The 18,190-nt window shown below is 51.4% G+C and overlaps 9 protein-coding genes across 9 annotated transcripts; 7 read left to right on the top strand and 2 right to left on the bottom strand.

Annotated features, from left to right (window-relative positions):
- Positions 1-877: 877 nt before the first annotated feature.
- GUITHDRAFT_81208 (hypothetical protein) lies at positions 878-1,489 on the top strand (the record flags this gene model as incomplete). Its single annotated transcript, XM_005820598.1, has 1 exon — positions 878-1,489. One exon carries the CDS (start codon positions 878-880, stop codon positions 1,487-1,489), a length of 612 nt encoding a protein of 203 aa, XP_005820655.1.
- Positions 1,490-2,507: 1,018 nt separating this feature from the next.
- On the top strand, positions 2,508-3,752 carry GUITHDRAFT_120123 (hypothetical protein; the record flags this gene model as incomplete). The annotated part of the gene is made up of 6 exons (XM_005820597.1): positions 2,508-2,912; positions 2,973-3,055; positions 3,108-3,226; positions 3,449-3,525; positions 3,575-3,699; positions 3,746-3,752. The coding sequence occupies 6 exons, from the start codon at positions 2,508-2,510 to the stop codon at positions 3,750-3,752; spliced, it is 816 nt and encodes a 271-aa protein (XP_005820654.1).
- A 2,654-nt stretch (positions 3,753-6,406) lies between these two features.
- Positions 6,407-8,863, top strand: GUITHDRAFT_90678 (hypothetical protein; the record flags this gene model as incomplete). Its single annotated transcript, XM_005820596.1, has 9 exons — positions 6,407-6,517; positions 6,580-6,664; positions 7,099-7,185; positions 7,528-7,586; positions 7,639-7,678; positions 7,897-7,973; positions 8,048-8,107; positions 8,210-8,241; positions 8,533-8,863. The coding sequence occupies 9 exons, from the start codon at positions 6,407-6,409 to the stop codon at positions 8,750-8,752; spliced, it is 771 nt and encodes a 256-aa protein (XP_005820653.1). The 3' UTR covers positions 8,753-8,863.
- Positions 8,864-9,241: 378 nt separating this feature from the next.
- Positions 9,242-9,775, bottom strand: GUITHDRAFT_120120 (hypothetical protein; the record flags this gene model as incomplete). The annotated part of the gene is made up of 1 exon (XM_005820595.1): positions 9,242-9,775. The coding sequence occupies one exon, from the start codon at positions 9,773-9,775 to the stop codon at positions 9,242-9,244; it is 534 nt and encodes a 177-aa protein (XP_005820652.1).
- Positions 9,776-10,294: 519 nt separating this feature from the next.
- On the top strand, positions 10,295-10,663 carry GUITHDRAFT_120119 (hypothetical protein; the record flags this gene model as incomplete). The annotated part of the gene is made up of 1 exon (XM_005820594.1): positions 10,295-10,663. The coding sequence occupies one exon, from the start codon at positions 10,295-10,297 to the stop codon at positions 10,661-10,663; it is 369 nt and encodes a 122-aa protein (XP_005820651.1).
- An 879-nt stretch (positions 10,664-11,542) lies between these two features.
- Positions 11,543-11,932, bottom strand: GUITHDRAFT_120118 (hypothetical protein; the record flags this gene model as incomplete). The annotated part of the gene is made up of 1 exon (XM_005820593.1): positions 11,543-11,932. One exon carries the CDS (start codon positions 11,930-11,932, stop codon positions 11,543-11,545), a length of 390 nt encoding a protein of 129 aa, XP_005820650.1.
- A 2,038-nt stretch (positions 11,933-13,970) lies between these two features.
- Positions 13,971-14,914, top strand: GUITHDRAFT_155965 (hypothetical protein; the record flags this gene model as incomplete). The annotated part of the gene is made up of 2 exons (XM_005820592.1): positions 13,971-14,158; positions 14,215-14,914. Coding segments are annotated over 2 exons (267 nt in total), but the record flags the coding sequence as incomplete, so codon positions are not given.
- A 361-nt stretch (positions 14,915-15,275) lies between these two features.
- GUITHDRAFT_155964 (hypothetical protein) lies at positions 15,276-15,711 on the top strand (the record flags this gene model as incomplete). Its single annotated transcript, XM_005820591.1, has 1 exon — positions 15,276-15,711. A coding segment is annotated over one exon (436 nt), but the record flags the coding sequence as incomplete, so codon positions are not given.
- Positions 15,712-16,847: 1,136 nt separating this feature from the next.
- Positions 16,848-18,167, top strand: GUITHDRAFT_120116 (hypothetical protein; the record flags this gene model as incomplete). Its single annotated transcript, XM_005820590.1, has 11 exons — positions 16,848-16,850; positions 16,904-16,981; positions 17,035-17,069; positions 17,131-17,197; positions 17,243-17,275; positions 17,324-17,386; positions 17,519-17,681; positions 17,729-17,754; positions 17,801-17,861; positions 17,910-18,011; positions 18,154-18,167. 11 exons carry the CDS (start codon positions 16,848-16,850, stop codon positions 18,165-18,167), a joined length of 645 nt encoding a protein of 214 aa, XP_005820647.1.
- Between the last annotated feature and the right edge of the window lie 23 nt (positions 18,168-18,190).

Here is an 18,190-nt window from a genome sequence, read left to right as displayed (position 1 = left end):
CGAGTTGGTAGCATGATTGGATGGGTCTTTGCCGGCGGAAGGAAGCAAGTGATAATTATATGTGCCATTGTCAGCCTGAGGTAGTATCGGAAAGTCTACTGTCTTGAGAACGTCAAACGCAAGCGAACCATGCGGAAGAAACGGCTGGGAGAAGGGTCCCTGACCTCTCCTTGCACCTGTACGTCCCTTCTTGCGATCCAGCTAGTCTGCTGCTTTGTCTCGTGCAGCGGACCTGTAAATGCACATTCCAGAGACAGCACGTCAGTACAGGTGAGCAATGCCACCGAGAGTTTGAAAAGCGTTGCACTGACATCTCTCTCTTTCTCTCTTGTCTCTTGGTTGGGCACAGGTTGGATTGGATAACAGTCTCCGTGGACTGGTGAATCCACAGCAATGTCAAAGCATGCAGCGGTGGGAAACATTTCGGCAAGAAGCAGACAGCACTATGCATGTCTGCATGCCACAACGGCTAAGAGGAGGGAAAAACTGTGTGCAGACATGTTTGGACCGAACACAAGATTTGTTTCGAGCCTTGGGGGATTGCGTTTCAGAGGTGGACGCACTGATGAAGAAGAAGCGTGAAGAGCTTTGTCCGTGGAACGACTTTGCCGTGCAGTTTGAGCGGGCTCTGACTTATCATCAGCTGTGGATTAATCCTAGTCAGGGATGGAACCATATGTTGCAGATGGTGGAGTCGACAGAGAAGCATTGTAGGAATGTCGATTTCCGGAATGAGATCCTGAACGCCAAGAACATTCCGGTGATGGTATCCAAACTGCGTTTCATGTCCTTCAACGAAGAAGCTGAGGATCTAAGCTGGAGGCAGAAGGACGTGCAGTGGGTGAATGACATGTTGGTTTCCACCACGATCGATGTGATGGAATCCGATGGGTGGGAGGAGGTTAGCTCCGAGGGAAACATCAAAGTCTGGCGCAGATTTCTACCAGCAGACCTGGAGATCGCGGGGCTGAAAGTTGGCTCGGCGTCAAAGTTTGCGTGCGTGAAGGCGACAGCTGTAATCGATGCCCCGCTAGAGAAAGTGTTCGAGCTGTTCACGGACAACGCTCGGGCCCACGAGTACAACGAGTACTGCAAGGAGATCTTAGACCTCGAGTGGCTGAGTGAAGATACCAAGATCACGCAGACCCGGACCGGGAGGCCATGGTCGAGAGAGTTTGTAACGCGCGTTCACTACCGCAGCATCGGGGAGGATGCCAAGTTGATAGTGAACAGGGCGGAGGACCACCCGCTTGCGAAGCATGCGCCGGGGTATACGAGGATGAACATGCCTCTGGGAGCGAACCTGCTCAAGAAAGTCTCCTCGGACCCGAGCAAGACTGAGTTCACCCTAATCACACACGTTGACCCTGGTGGACTTGCCAACACCAAGTTCGGTGCCATGGTCACAAACCGACTGAGCACCGAGTCACCTCGCCAGTTCCTGGAGAAACTCCAGCAAGTCTCTTCTAGGTTAGATGAGTGGTTGTAGCAGCCGTGATCCTGACGCTTTCAAACAGGTCGAACTCTCTGGGAGGTGCGGAAGGGGAGCAGAAGAAGAAGCAGATCTTCAAGCGGGTGGGCATCTTTGCTTCCATGGCTGTTCTGCATGTGCTGCGGAGCGTGACGTCGCGGGGGAGGAGAAGCGACACACCGGGGAGTGACTTTATGGAGGTCAGTCTGTTTCCCTGCTCATGCCATGTGTCGGAATGTCGTCGTGGTGACTTGGTCTTCAGGAAATGCCTCCTCCAGAGATCAGTCTAGCATGAGCAAACAGGGCAGGAGAGAGACATCATGGTGGGGCAACAGCAAGGATGATGTAACTGAGTCGCCAGATACTTGTATGGTCATGGTGTTGGTGTACCGTACTGTTGTAGTGCTACAGGCCGTGCTCCGCACGTTGGCAGTTTCCCATGAAGCGCTTGCCCTGCTGGGCGAGTGTCAGGGAGACACAAAGCAAGGTTGGGGGTGAACTCAGGGAGGTGGTGTGAAGTGACGGCAGTCCGAGATCGCATCTGGTGATCATATCATGCTGGAACTCGCGCAGGAGTGTATAAGTACCAGACGGACTAGGACAAGTGAAATGAATGAAACAGAAAGTCGCAACGTTGATGATGCTGTCTGTCAACAACTCGGATGATTCCGAAGTTCGTCGCAGTTGTTGAGTTCATGTGCTCGCTCCTATTTGCTGTCCCGTTTCCGAAGCCAGTTTCCACTCAATTCACCTTAGATCCCCTGTACATACCGCTGTCCTCCAGAACGAACTATCTAGACTCTGAGGTTAGCTCGAAAAAATAGGAGAACCGCTAGCTCAAGCTCAGGCAGGAAGCAAGGGAGGGAGGCGGATCAACAAGATAGTTTGTACTCCTCTGCTCCTCCCGCTCCTCCTCCTCCTCCTCCTCCTCCTCCTCCCCCCCTCCCCTGCCGATGTCTCCTCGCCCCCGCGTCCCTTCGCTCGCTCTCTCCTGAGACACACCCGCCCTCCTGGCCTCCCTTCCAGGTCCCTCAAAATGCAGCACGAGCAGCATGCTCCCTCTACGCTCCCCGTGCCCGGGGGAGAGGGCCTCTGCTGCTGCATGCCTGATGTCGTCTTCACTGTTGCAGCAACAACGACAGGAGAAGCATCGAGGAAGAATCAAGTGAACAAGGCGAACACGAAGAAGAATGGTGGGGAGCATGTGGAAGCAGGAGGGGAGGAGCTAGGCGAGGTGGACAAGCATGGCGAGAAGAGCGAGGACGAGGAGGAGGGCAGAGACGATGAGAGTGATCAAGATGATACTTACCAAGACAGTGACTCCCATGAAGCATCTGATGAGGACCTCGAGCAAGGGGATCAAACCATGCCTGAGGAGGCACAGGGCAAGCAGGATGAGGAGGAGATGGGAGACGAGGAGACGAAGTCTCTGAGAGAGGAGGTGACCTTGAAGTCGCTTGCTCTTGCTGGCTCGTCTCGTCTCATCTCATCCCTTTAGCAGATGAAGAAGTTGGGGCTGCCGTGCAGCTTCACCGCCAACGACCTCACCAAGAGGAGGAAGAAGGACCAGCAGCGGGTGGCAACGTAAGATAGGAGGAGGCGCTCAATCTAGCCAACCTGCATGACGCGACTGCAGGCACCTCATCCGCCCTCAGACCACCATCTACTGCAGAGACGCTGACGTCACGTCTCCGATGATGACGACTCGAGCAAGAGCATCCCTTGCCGCTCTCTACCTGAGAGAGCGAAACTATGGTACTGCTCTTGCTGTCACTCTCCCCTGCTCCTGCTGTTTGCTAGCCTCCTCTTCTCTCTCTCATTCGTGTTCTGTCTTCCTCTCCACACTCTCCGTTCCTCCTTCCTCTTCCTTGCTCCTCCTTGCTTCTCCTTCCTCCTCTTTCCTCCTCCTTGCTTCTGCTTCCTCCTCTTTCCTCCTTCCCGTCTGCACTTCGCGGCCTGTTCCTCACGCTTTCACAGATGAGAGTTGTATAGTATGGGAGTATCTGCCGGTGGTGTTGAGCGCTGAGCAGCAGAGAGAGGAGGAAGGAGGAGAGGTGAAGTAGCAGGTGGACGAAACCTGAATGACATGCGGTCCGTGTGCAGGTAGAGAAGGACAAGGAGGAGGAGAAGGCCGAGGAAGCGGAGGCGGAGGAGGCGAGGGAGGATGTGGAGCAGCCGATCTACGGGCCCTTCACCGTGATGCAAATGCTCAGCTGGATTTCAGCTGGGTACTTCGCTGATGAGAACTATCCTGTTTGGTTGCGATGTACCCAGACGGTAAGAGGTGGAGGAGCGGGGAGTGAGGTAAGAAAAGATGACGAAGAAGACAAAGAAGGAAGGAAGGGGGAAGGGGAAGGGGAAAGGGGAAGGGAGGAGGGAGGAGGGAGGAGGGAGGAGGGAGGAGGGAGGAGGGAGGAGGGAGGAGGGAGGACGTGGCAAGAGTCAGGAGTCAAAGGCAGGATGGAGGACGGAGGGGGAAAAGATGAAGGAGGAGGGGAGGGAACGAGGAGGAGTGGGAAGGATTCATAGTGTTGAATAGTCAATGTTTGCAGGAGGGATCGACACAAGTAACGAATCAGGTTCACTTGCTCTTTGACTTAAAATGTTGTCTTGACCCCAGCGGTCTCAAAGTGGATCAACACGGAAGTGCCGGACATTGTATCTTTGATTCTCCATGGGGAGATTGTTGAGGTTTTGAACGCTTCTCCTCCCTCTCTTCCTCTCTCTGCCCTACTTTGTCTTCGTAAATCTCCTGAAATCTTTCCGCCACCACCTCTTCTATTCAAAAATTGTCCCTTCTTCTTTTCAACTGACTATTTCCTCTTGTTTTTTCGCTCGCTTCCATCTGTTCATCCCTTTTCTCTCTTGCTTCCTTCTTTTCTCTTCTCTTCCTTTACTTTTGTCATCTAACTATTATTCTTAGCCTCCGGCTCCTGCTACCATACTGAAGTGTAAGCAAACGCAAGATCAGCTGCAGCTTGTTAAGAACAAACTAGCCAAGAAGGTGGAGAATCATCTCTCCATGTCAATTGTCTTGTTTCTTGTGTTTGATCGGTTTCTTTTATTTGTTTTGCCTGCAGGCTGCTCTAGAAGACAGGAAACAGAAACTTTCAGCCTACTACGAGTCGGAGGTGAGGTTTTCAACTGTCAGCTTGCGACATTCTTTCGTCTTCTTCTCTCTTTGCACTTGCTTTCGTCTTCTTCTCTCTTTGCACTTGCTTTCGTCTTCTTCTCTCTTTGCACTTGCTTTCGTCTTCTTCTCGCTTTGCACTTGCTTTCATCTTCTTCTCTCTTTGCACTTGCTTTCGTCTTCTTCTCTCCTTGCACTTGCTTTCGTCTTCTTCTCTCCTTGCACTTGCTTTCGTCTTCTTCTCTCCTTGCACTTGCTTTCGTCTTCTTCTCTCCTTGCACTTGCTTTCGTCTTCTTCTCTCCTTGCACTTGCTTTCGTCTTCTTCTCTCCTTGCACTTGCTTTCGTCTTCTTCTCTCCTTGCACTTGCTTTCGTCTTCTTCTCTCCTTGCACTTGCTTTCCTGTTTTTGCTTGTCTTTGTCGCTTCTGCTTTCAATGGAAGACATATTTCAATGGAGGACGCAAATTGTTCCTCCTGCCCTGCCATCCCCTGTCATGCCCTGCCCTGCTCTGCTTCGCTCTGCTCTGCTCTGCACTTTTCCTCTCGTTCGTTCCTTTGTTCCTTTTGCTGTATCTCTTCCCTTCTCTCTTCTCGCCTCTTCTTTTGAATCTGACCCCATTAGTTGGGAGTCCATACAACCTCCAAGACCAACAAAGGTGAAGAAATGAATACTCTATGCACCCTACGGTTTAAGCTGCTCTAGCAACATCTTGTAGCTGTCCAACTTCAAGGGGAAGGGGGAGGGAGGGGAGGAGGGAGGGGAGAAAGGGTAGTCAGTGGTTCACGAACATACAAGAGGGGGGCAGGGTATTCTTGGATTATGTTATGTGGCAGCAGTTTGAAAGTTGTATCAAGGATGACAACATCAGATCTTTATCTTCTCCTTCTTTCTTTTCTGCATGTGTTGCCAAGCTGACAACCGATGGCAGGAGGAGGAGTCCATGTCAAGTTTCACTCTGACAGTGAAGCGGAGGAGGAGAGGGACGAACAGCAATCGGCTCCTTCAGGTCGTTTCGGAGTTTTTGAGTTTCCTGCGATGTTTTACTTGTAAGTCAGATGAGGAGAATGAAGTTGAAGGACAAGAGAGACGATATGATGAGATTTTCGTCGATGGCGATTACCCGCGGAGTAGACGGTGATGATCTAACTTGCATTTTGATGGATATCATTGTCTGCTCGTGCTATCACTCGACCTGTGCTTGCATGATTGTTCTCTTCTTTTAGCATCTCATCTATGATCTTCACGTGAAGTTGATTTTTATTCATCTCACGATGTTGCCGGCATTGTGCCTTGTGATATCATTGCCATTTCATGTTCCGAACCATGTCAAACATCTCAATCATCTCTGTGATCTCAACCATCTCAACCATGTCAATCATCTCAACCATCTCAACCATCTCAACCATCTCAACCATCTCAACCATCTCAACCATCTCAATCATCTCAACCATCTCAACCATCTCAACCATCTCAACCATCTCAACCATCTCAACCATCTCAACCATCTCTCTTCACTCCTTTCCTCAACTTCCTTCTCACCATCTTCTCACCATCTTCTCACCATCTTCTCACCATCTAATTTCGTCACCTCGACACTTCTCACTTCCTCCTCAGGTTCGTCGAGCTCTTCGACATGGAGGACGGAGGCGCCCGTGGCTCGTGGGACTCGATCGTGATCAGGAGGCACAAGTTCACCAACTTGCGTAAGAGGAAGAAGACAGACCTCCTCCGCTCCTGCCAAGGTCTGCCGAGCTGGGTTTCAGCTCACAGCCCGGCCAGGAGCTTAGAAACGTTTGGGCAGACATGATCTCGGGGGAGGAGGAGGAGGACGTGGAGCTGGAGAAGGATGAAGAGCTGAAGAAGTACTGGAAGCTGCGCTACACGCTCTTCTCCCTCTACGACCACGGGATCAAGGTTGCTACCCACCTCCCCTTTGTTTGCGGCCTCTTCCCAGCTCGGGCTAACTTTATCTCAAGCTGGACAGAGAGAGCTGGTATTCGGTCACACCAGAGGAGCTCTCGAAGCATCACGCGTTCAAGTGCTCACCCCCCTCTCCTCCTTGTCCTCATCCTCAGGCTGCTCCTTTTCCTCCAGCTCCTTTTCCTCCTGCTCCTTTTCCTCCTGCTCCTTTTCCTCCTGCTCCTCTTCCTCCTGCTCCTCATTCTCCTGCTCCTTGTCCTCCTTGTCCTCCTTGTCCTCCTTGTCCTCCTTGTCCTCCTCCTCCTAGTCGTTCTTGTCCTTGTTCTCCTCATCCTCCTCCTCCTCTTCCTCCATCTCTTAGTGTTGGCTGCCGTCCCTTCTTCGTAGCATCCTCCGGCCTCTTTTCACTCTCCCCACTGCTCGTGTGTCTCCCCCTTATGTACTTCAAATCGTTTTTCTCTTTCCTTCTTCGCGTTTTCGTCTTCCCCTCCATCCTCTTCCTCCTCTCTCTCGCCTTCTTGCCGCCTCTTTTCTTTCCCCTCCTCTCTCTCACGCACGTTCAAGATGCTCGGGAGACTTTGTTCTCGACGCTTTCTGTGGAGCAGGAGGAAATGCTATCCAGCTGGCTCAGACGTGCCGCCGGGTGTGGGCGTGTGACATCGGTGAGAGGAGGAGGAGGAGGAGGAGGAGGAGGAGGAGGAGGAGGAGGAGCCGAAAAGTTCAAAGATCAGAACATAGAGATGAGTTGGGAAGAGAGGGGATGGAGGAGTAGGAAGGGAGTTTGGCTCTTGGGGGTGAAAGATGCAAAGAAAGACAGGACACGTAGGAAGGATGGCAACATGGAAAGGGAAAGAAAGGATGAGGAAGGGGAGGGGGAGCGAAGGAGAGGGAAAGGGAGGAGAGGGGATGGTAAGGGGAGTAGAAGGGCAGGGGGAGGGAATGGAAGGGGAAGGGGAAGGGGAAGGGGGAGGAGATGTATCATGAAGATGAACTCATCTTGTCAGATCCCGAGAAGATCAAACTCGCCAAGCACAACGCCAAGATCTACGGAGTAGACCATAAGGTCGCAAAGGGAGAGTGTGAAGGAAGAGAACCCGTGACGTTTGAATCTCCAGATTGAGTTCATTGTTGGCAATTTTGTAGAGCTTGCGAAATGTGAGACCATGGCAACTACGTTCTCCTTGTCCCCCCCCCCCCGTTACCTTCATCCTTTTTTCGATCCTTCATCATCATCCTCGTCCTCCTCGTCCTCCTCGTCCTCTTCCTCCTTCTCGTCCCCCTTGGTCTTCCTCGTCCTCCTCGTTTTGGTCCCCATCCTTCTCCTTCCCCCTCGCTGTCTGTGCTTCTCTTCTTGACTCATACGGTTTCTCCAGCTGGCTGCTTTTCAACGTGGATGGATGTTGTTTTCCTAGCTCCTCCTTGGGGAGGACCTGAGTACTCCAACGCGCATGTAAGACGAAGACGAGACAAGGAGGAGGAGGAAGTGGAGGAGGAGGAGGAAGAAGCTGCATTGATTTCGAGCAGGTGTTTGACATGCATCAACTTCCCATTGACTGTGAGGTGCTCTTTCGTCACTCGATTCAGGTCCTTTCCTCGTCCTCCACCACCGCCAACACTACCAACTCCTCCTTCCTCCTTCTCTTCCTCCTCCTCCTGCCTGTTCCTGAGCTCATCATCCTACTACAGATCGCTACCTCCGTCGCCATGTACCTTCCCAAGTGAGTGAACCCCTTGATGGATTGCTTCTCCCTCTCTTTCTGCTCCTACTCCTGCCTCTGCTCCTACCTTGAATTCCTTCTCTGCCATTCTTCTCAGTTCTTCCTCAACTCTTCTCTTCTTTGTTTTTTCTTTCATTCCTCCCGCTTCTCTTCTCCGTCGACATTGTTCTTTGATCAAAGATAAACATCCTAACATCTTCTGATACCTTTTCCTCTCCTTCTCCCTTCGCTGGTTGTCCTACTATCTTACTTCCCTGTCTTTTTGTGCTCCCTTCCCTCTCTGGTCTCCAGGAACATCAACGTTGCTCAGCTCGTAGCGCTAGCAGCCATTCCAGGGGAGCCGGGAGCAGCAGGAGCAGCGGAAGCAGCGGAAGCAGGAGCAGGAGCAGGAGGGTCGAACTTCTGCGGGCATGCATATCCGGTGGAGGTGGAGAAGAATCTTGTCAACTGTCGTCTAAAGGCCGTGACGGTCTACTACGGTGACATTGCTGAGAGGAGAACTGAGTGGTGAGGACAGCAGACCAGTCCAGCCCAGGGCAGAGCAGAGCAGAGGGTGAGGTCAACATGGATTTGTTGCTCCGAGGAAGATGCGGGACAGGCAAATAAAACAGAATGAGCACAGAAAGATTGTTGTGAAACTTGTTTTCTGTTTCCTTTGTTCTTCTCTCTGCTCCTTTCCTTCACTTCCTGTTGTTCTATCCCTCACAACACAACTCTAATCCTCTCCTGATCCTCGTTGCATCCTCTTCCTCCTCTACCAGAACCAGCATAGCAACAGCATGCGCAGTAAGACGTAAACGGTGTTCGATGAGGTAACGACAAGTATGTCAGCTGAACTCGTCCTCCCTCCCTCCCGCCGATCTCCTCGAACGCACTTATATGTGAGCACATAACGTGAAGTTGTGAAAGTATTTAATTTACATTATCAACAGAAAGAGCATGGCAAGCGAACAGTTCTCTGCTATCAATAAACTATAATACGATATGATTCAATGTGATATCACTGCGCTTGTACTCTGTCGGCGGTGGTCCTCCAACAGCAACCATCAGTCCCGACTATCCTATCAGCCCTATCACCTCCTCCAGCATCTCCATCGTCCGCCATGTCCGGAATATCCTCGTCAGACTCGATTTCCTCCTCCTCGTTTCTACTCTCAACAGCTGGTTCCTTATCAAGACCTTGAAGACACTTGGCGGCTGCCAGCTTCTCCTTGCGCGTGTACGGCCAGCCCGTTATCCCCATCTTCTTGCACGCGCTCTTGAGCGCCGTGAGGGAGATGTCGAGCTGCTCCGCTGCCTCCCGCTGGCTGAGGTGCATGAGGGCGCGGACGGCGTCGGCGGAGACGAGAGTGGGGGGGCGGCGGTTGCGGGACTCGAACTTGCGTCTGCGGGGAACGATTTTGACAGAAGCAGGACAGGATCGTTCGAGGATGGGGTTGGGTAAGGGAGGTGGAGGGGAGGAGGAAGAAGAGGGGGAAGAGGAGAGATTGGAGGGAGCGTAGGGAGAGGAGCTTGTATTGGAGTTTGATGCCATGGTCTGTTTTTGTTGTCCTTTGTTTGCTGTGGATTGTTCTGCGTTATAAACAGCTGTGTGTACCTCAAAACGCAATGATTGAATGGGACTGTTAATGATTACAATGTTTTACGGGGGGCAGTTTTGCCTTGACTCTCACAACGCAACGATTCGAGAGGTAGAGTTTTACGGATGGGTTTAAGGCATATCCTGGTTTGGTGCGGTATTCTTAAAACTGTTATAGAAAAATAACTATCCCCCACTTATATCTATTTTATGATAGAGTACCCCTGTGGAAACCAGGCGAACAAGGGGGTCCTCTGGACCTCTTTGTCTCAATACGCATCGAGTGGGTGGGGTTCTCGAAACAACAAAAAATTTCCAAAATATAATAATTACCTCTCGCAGCTACGCCTCGCAGCAATGCATACTGAAACATCATCGATTCCTCCTCCCTTCAATCACCCGTCCTCCTCCTCCTCCCCATCCTCTCCCCAACCTACTGCTCCTTCTCCTCCTTCCTGTACTTTTCCCACTGGTATGAACCTATCATATCCCTCCTCACTCAAGATCGTTCCTCGCAAGCGCAAGTTCGAGTCCCGCAACCGCCGCCCCCCCACCCTCGTCTCCGCCGACGCCGTCCGCGCCCTCATGCACCTCAGCCAGCGGGAGGCAGCGGAGCAGCTCGACATCTCCCTCACGGCGCTCAAGAGCGCGTGCAAGAAGATGGGGATAACGGGCTGGCCGTACACGCGCAAGGAGAAGCTGGCGGCCGCCAAGGAGCAGCAGGCGAAGAAGGAGAGCGCGTCGTTGGTGGAGGAGGAGGAAGAGAGGGAGAGTCTGACGAGGGTATTCCGGACGTGGCGGACGATGGAGATGCTGGAGGAGGTGATTGGGCTGATTGAGTAGCAGAGGGAGGGATACAAGAAAGGCGAGACATGAAACTGTTGTGATTAGACTCCACTCGCGATTTATTTTTGTATTACAAACTTTATGGAATGCAAGGTTTCTTGCTCTGCTTCTGATGGGGGTTAGTGGGAGGGAGAAGAGGATTTAGTAACGATTCAACAATATTGAAGCTCCATTCACTGCTCCTGCTCCTGCTCCTGCTCCTGCTCCTGCTCCTGCTCCTGCTCCTGCTCCTGCTCCTGCTCCTGCTCCTGCTCCTGCTCCTGCTCCTGCTCATCATGCTGCTTCTGCTCCTGCTCATAATGCTGCTCCTGCTCCTGCTCCTGCTCATAATGCTCCTGCTCATAATGCTGCTGCCTGCTGCTGCTCATAATACTGCTGCTGCTCCTCCTCCTGTACACAATAATCCTGCCGTTGCTGCATCTGTTGTGGTTGCAGATGCAAAAGCAGCAGCTGCTGCGTCGTCTTCATTTGCGACACCTTTGTAACGTTCCCCTGATGCAAAGACAATCATGCAGCTGTAGGGAACAAGCTGTATATTTATCAATGAATCGAAAGAAGAAAAGTAGGCGAAAGAAGGACTCTGTTTGGAATGTCCGAGGAAATGATGAACAACAACAGACTTCATCATTTCTGCTCCAGCAATGTTAGGATGCTTATCACGTGGTTGCGTTCAGCGATTCGGAACCTCCCTAGCTTCGTTGGTCGTGTTGAAACTTACACAGTGTGCAGAGAATGTTCAACAATCAGTTCAAAAGACACTAAAGCTTTATGAATAACAAGTGGTATAATCTCAACTACACCCAGCAAAAAAAAAGGGCACCTCTCAGCGCAGAGACACCTTTGGTAGATGGCCCCTTTTGTAAGGTACTCCCTCTGCTACTCAATCAGCCCTATCACCTCCTCCAGCATCTCCATCGTCCGCCATGTCCGGAATATCCTCGTCAGACTCTCCCTCTCTTCCTCCTCCTCCATCAATGACGCGCTCTCCTTCTCCGCCTGCTGCTCCTTGGCGGCTGCCAGCTTCTCCTTGCGCGTGTACGGCCAGCCCGTTATCCCCATCTTCTTGCACGCGCTCTTGAGCGCCGTGAGGGAGATGTCGAGCTGCTCCGCTGCCTCCCGCTGGCTGAGGTGCATGAGGGCGCGGACGGCGTCGGCGGAGTCGAGAGTGGGGGGGCGGCGGTTGCGGGACTCGAACTTGCGCTTGCGGGGAACGATCTTGACAGCAAGGCAAGCGGCGGGAGACGAAGAAGAGTGTCCAGTCGTCATGCTTTTCAAGAGGGAGACGATCTGTTGTACGAGATGCTCCAAGTTTGTCTTGCTGGCTGTGGTGTCTCAACTTGTTGATCCTGCTGGCTCTCTTTCTCTTCCCACCGATCTCTCGTTCACTAGCTTTGTCCCTCTCTTGTTTTCTGCTCGGTTCACAGGGGCGCCCTTCAGACTTCTTGGAAAATATATCTCAACCGCTCCAACTAACGAAAAGTATATTATTGGGTGGGGTGGTATGTCAGCATGTCACGTTGGTTTTGACTGGAATGCCCACGGACTCCGTATCGAGTCTATCAAGGCGTGTGACCGTCGAGTGTGGAATACAAAATCCCAGGCTCCCCAAAAAAGCTTAGGATTCTTTTTTTGGGTAAAATTTGAAAAAAGGGCTCCTAAAACAAAGAGGGGTCCAGATGGGGGGAGGGGGGGGGGGGGGGGGTTAAAACTATGAATAGGACCGGTCCTACAAGGGAATTCAAAACCAAGAAAAACAAGTCGATAGAGGATGAGGGTAACCTTTTGAAAGTACCATCACAATCACAAGCATACCATTATCGCCTTCGAACTGATTTCATCCTTCATCATCCGGTATGCACTCATTTCTTGCTGTTTGCAAAGCATTTCTTTCAATGTTACACCAGACTTACCTATTCATGTTTCAGGATTGGGGCAAAACATCGCAATATACCAGCGGAACGGAAAGCACGCAGCAACAAGATAGGAAGACATGGCGACTGAAGATGGCAATACATGCTTATTTGGACCTGATTGTCAGTTGCAGGAAAGAGATGATGCACAGTTGAAGGTATGCCGAGGTTGCCAAAAAAAATTCCATATCTTATGCGCCTTCCAACGTGCTAATAGCGATCGAGGGGACTATTGCGGAACATGTCAGAAAGGCAAGAGGCTTGGGGTGGTTGGCAGGCCACGTAAACGGATGCGTGAAGATGACGAGTCTGACATACTGTCCGTTTTCAATGATCCCAACACACCGATGGCAACGAACAGTGACAGCAACGTGCAAGCATTCAGGAACTTAGAATCGCACGGAGTCAACATCAGCACGCAGAAAACCTATGCATATCGGATATTCGCCATGATCCTTTTCTTCAAATCCTTTACAGCTTATCATTGCGCTTTGACTGAAGCTTTGGATGATTTGAAGGTACCACTTCCATATGAACCACTTCTCGCTTTTTTCCGATATTTGTCTGGAAATGACCAATTGGCCCGAGCAAGGAAGAGACCACGAGGTCAAACTGGTAACCATCATAGCACCGCATCAACAGCGTCGGAAGAAGCCGCGTCATCGTCTATGCACAACAGCCAAGACATCGGCGAAGGGGATGGACAAGACGAAGATGACGTTGCGGAGAATGGTGAAGGATCTGCTTCCACAAAAGCATCAGAGAAAGCAACCATTGCGATGTCCACCATCCGAGGGTACAAAAGTGCTTTGAAATATCTGTACAAGCGAAGGAAGATACCGTTCACAGCGACGGGGATACCAAAAGATGTTTCATTGGACCTTGAACTGGAGGACATTATGCAGTCACACAAGGAGGTGGTCGCACAAAAGAAGAGCAAAGGGATAATGTCCATGGAAGAAGGTCGAACAGTCATCAACATGCAGCAGTATCGAATGCTGTGCAACTTTGTGAGACAGATCAAACCTCGCAGGGGGAGCACAGAACCCGGGGACTCATGGATTTTCGGTTGGCTATGCACCAACCTTATGTGGAACCTGGTGTGTCGGAGTGTGTCACTGGACATCCTTCGTTTGGAACACCTGTCGTGGGAAGAAGACGCTATGAAAGTAGTGTTGCTTCCGACTAGAACGGACCAAGCAGGCATAGGCACGGATATGAATAGCACTCGTGTGAAACATGTTTTCGCTGCTCCGCACAGCCCTGAAATTTGCCCGATCCTCATTCTTGGGCTTTACACCTTCGCATGCAGAGGAATTTGCATGCCAGAGCAAGGCAGCAAATTGTTGATTGGGAGGGACCAAAAACATCGATTTCAACAGCTTTTGAAAAGGGTTTTACGCGAGGAACAACCTGACAACTTTGGAATTCCTGGCACGCAATCGCTAAGAAAGGGTAGTATTTCCCACCTTCTAGGGATGCTGGATGGCCCAGGTATGATGTTTTATCAATCTGGAATGGCAGCTGATCTTAACATGTTCAGGAGCACCAACAGTGTACATAAGGGCCAACTGGAAGATAGGTATGACATATAGGGAGTTGGACTTCACGTCATCATACTGAGTGAATTATGTTTAGGAGATACACAGGATCGATACATTCTTGGTGGGACGGGAGGAGATCAGTTCGCGGGAAGAATACTGGCAGGGAACGATAGCACCACGGCCAATTTTGGGGTTTTACCTCCGCATTTCACACAGGAAGGGTTGAGACAGGTTAAACAGATAGGCTGGGAGCGTTTCATCGATGGATACGAGCAATTTCCGAACGGTTTTAAGAAATGTACCGAATTCTTCCTTGCGAGCATTCTGTATCATCTCCCTACCTTACAAGGATGGTATCCTGACAATGATCATTTCATATGGGGGATGCCTATGTTTGGTATTTTCGGTGCGGACACGATAAGAAGACTCATGTTGCTTCGAAAAGAGGTTGTCGTACCCGTGCACAGATGTACAGAATGTGGGATGACCGCCAGTGGAACCCCGTCCAAGACTGACATCTTGAGGGAATTGGGAGAAATCAGGCAGGAGATGAGGGCACATTTCACCGGTTCAGCACTTCCATTCACTGTTGTTCGAAGTACAGAAAGGGATGATACGGTGGCAGGGCAGGCACAGGAACTATTCTTGTCAAACAGCAACAGTGGTACAACATGCAGTGGACAGTGTAGTGCCACGAACAGACCGAGGATGCGGGGAATTGAGACAGATGCAGGTATGGGCAGTGGTGGTGTATTGGGCCAGGTGATGGCAGGAATCGAAGGTATCGTCAAGAACGTGGTAGAGGCGCAGATTCAGAAGCAAACGGAGAGTATCAAAGAGTTGATAAGGGCAGAGTTGATGAAAATTCTGGGCACATCAAACATCCCCGCGATACAAGGTGACCGAGTGGCCGCCCACAATGATTCGAGGGACATGATGGAGCCTGAGAGGCTGGATTCTCCAGCCGATGGACATGGAGGTGAGCAAGAAGTGAACCCGAACCAATCCATTGGCAGTGGGCAGGCAGTGCTACGTGCGAGCAGCGGATTGGAGGTAGGGGGAGACGATTTCGACTGGGAAGGGGAGATGGATGGACAGGGTAAGCACATGGTTCCAAGCAACTTTACCTTCCCATTGCGGGTGCCGACGAGGAGCATGTTCATGTGGTGGAATATTGGACAGGACATAATTGACGACAAAGGTCAAGTGCGGAGGATCCGGCCATTGAAATACCTTCTGCTTCAACAATACTGGGATGACATCACAGACTACAACACAAGGAGGAACATCAACAAAGCGAGGGTGGTCATGAATGAAGTGGAAAGGATTTGCCGGGAACGGGGGGTACTGGGACAAGGAGAAGAGATTGTGCCGCAGAACCTGATGCAATGTTACAGTACAGGATTTCGTCAAGTGGTTGAGACAGTTTATGGGAAAGACGCATGGGTGGACCTTGGCACGCGGAAACAGTTCTGTTCATATTCGTACATTACTTACTACAAGAATCTGGGAATTGTATGGAGAAACAATCGCAGTCAAGGCGTTGCACCAACGTCTGAACAGATTGTTGCAGACGCATCAGCAGATGATGTGACAGGTGGCCCCGGTGAGGAGTCGCAGCCTGATGAACCCGCTGTGACTGACAGCTCAGCCGGGAGCTATGCAGTGATGTTAATGAGAAACTTGCCAGAGAACTGAGTGGAACTGAAAGCTTGCTATGAATAAAGATGACAAGAGAGACGCGGACAAGATAGGTTGGGGTAAATGGATGCTTGCCAGAGAGCGCAGACCAACCAAGACTGATAGTCGCAAGCAGAACCTGTGGAGAGTGGGAGGAAAGGCTCGGAAGAAACCATCATGAATGCCGAGGAAGGAGGGGAGAGTGAGAGAGTTGAGACCTATCACAGGAGGGAAAGAAAATGAATGAGGGATGGTTAGAGTGGGACAATGTAAGGGATGAGGCATGGGAGAGGGGGAGGGGGGGGGAGGGGGGAGTAGAGTAACAGAAGCAAATGGTAGGAGGAGGGATTGGAACATCATGATCATATGCACTAGAGAGGAGAGAGATAGGAGTGAAGAAATAGGGAAGTCTAGATGAAAATATAAGTTCAATCCAAATATAAGTTCAATCCAAAGCCTTGAAGGTGGAATGTGTGTTGAAGGTGGAATGTGTGTAGATGATGCACATGAAGGTGAACATGAATGTCTTTGGATAAAATGCGTTGCCGAGCAGTTCATAGATACATTTATCGCGAAACATGCATGGTTTCAGTACCTTGCACGCCTTATCGAAGACAGCTAGTCAAACTGTATCTATTTTGATGCTTTTGACGGCTGACTTGGGGAACTGGGGGCTGTATGAGGGGCTCGGTCAGTTCTGGCCTGAACCGCAGGTATGACCCCTCCTGCTTACCACCCTACCTTATCCAAATATCGTAAAAGTCACTCAGATTACCCGGTCTAAACACTCATGCTCAAGTAATGACCCCACCCCAAGAGTACTTGAAGATTGACCAGGGCGACCATCGAGTCGGTGAGATGCAGGGGCGACAGAAGGTGGGAATGTCGAGGAGCGCAGGGAGGCGGCTGAGGAGAGTGAAGGCTAGAGGAGGAGGAGGAGAAGATGGACGAGGAGAGCAAGTCTGCAACAAGTTAGTCGGAGGTTCTCAGCAGCAGCTCCAGTATCAGCGTGTCCCATGATTCTTCGTCGGTACCGATTAGGGACCGATGGTTCTCGCGTCTTTCCCGTGATCTGTTGCCTGTTTCCTGATAGCCTGCGCTAGATTCAATCGATACAGAAAGCAGCGAACGAAGCTTCGGCCATGGCATCGACAGAGCTGACTCGTGCTCGGAGCACGCAGGTATTCTTGATCGCTATCTCGAGGACGTCAGTTAACACCAAAGTGAATGGAAGAAAGTGAACGGACGCAAGGGCTCCAACAGATCGAGGTGAACACGATGACTGAGCTTGAGCTTGTGCCACATACCTGAAGCTGTGCTGGCCTCACAGCAGAGTGAGCTATGGCAAGACGACGGAGCTCCAACCGAACTCTAGTTCGAGCAAGGAAACGAGCCGAGTAAGACACCACTGTGTGAGTAGCTCTGACTGTTTGTAGCCTCAGAGCTCTCTTCCTGGCCGCATGTCTAGGGAGAATGTGAGTGTTCGCTTCTGCTGTGCCAGGATTGTGAGCTATCGTGTTCAGATCGTTCGCATGGACGACGCGCAGTATCAGGGTGAAGTGATCGATGGGAAGGCACACGGGCAGGTAGACAACCAAGTTGGGATGCTGGCGGGAGGAGGAGGAGGAGGAGGAGGAGGAGGGAGGAGGAGGAGGAGGAGGGTGACGGTGCCATAGGGGATCTGCATATGGAAGAATGGAGACGTTTACGAGGGGCAGTGGGAAAACGACCTGATGCACGGGCAAGGGAGTTACATGTGGAACGATGCGATCGAGGTTGGGGGAGGGATGAAGAAACTTGTTCTGAAGGCTTCTTGCAAGGACATGAGGTGTCAAACCCCCGGCAGGGAGAGAGGGATCTTGAGCGTAGACTCTTTTCAAGGTCAGGAGCGAGAGCTGGGGCAGATGAAAGCTGACAGACTGCTGCAGCAAGTGCGAGAGGCTCGCCTTCAGCGGTAGCAGGGGAAGTTTGCGGTGCATGAGGCATGACGAGTGAAGCAGAAGCGCTGCTCGATCCACGGGACGCGGTATCAGGGAGAGTTTGAGCGGGGAGTGAAGAACGGTGAGAGGGTAGTGGGCCGTTCTTACAGGCTTGTGAGTGGTGGAGCAGGATATGGGACCCTGTCGATGCAAGATGGCAGCAAGTACGAGGGGATGTGGCAGAACAATCGGTTTCAGGGCAAGGCAAGTCGTTCTTTCTCGGAGGGGCGCTGTGAACATTCGCTGGAGGAGCCTTCATCGCCTCCTCCTCCTCCTCCTCCTCCTCCTCCTCCTGCTCCTGGTTGGGGGACGGAGTACGTCTATGATGCTCACCGAGCCGCTTCTTCTACCTCTTGTTGTTCTTGCTGTGCTAGTTGCGCTGCGATGACCATCATTGCTCTTGCAGTAGCG

This window comes from Guillardia theta (assembly GCF_000315625.1).
Source record: "Guillardia theta CCMP2712 unplaced genomic scaffold GUITHscaffold_171, whole genome shotgun sequence".
Taxonomy (NCBI): Eukaryota; class Cryptophyceae; order Pyrenomonadales; family Geminigeraceae; genus Guillardia; species Guillardia theta.
The sequence above is the reverse complement of the archived record's forward strand: the minus strand, read 5'-3'. Positions and strand labels throughout refer to the sequence as shown.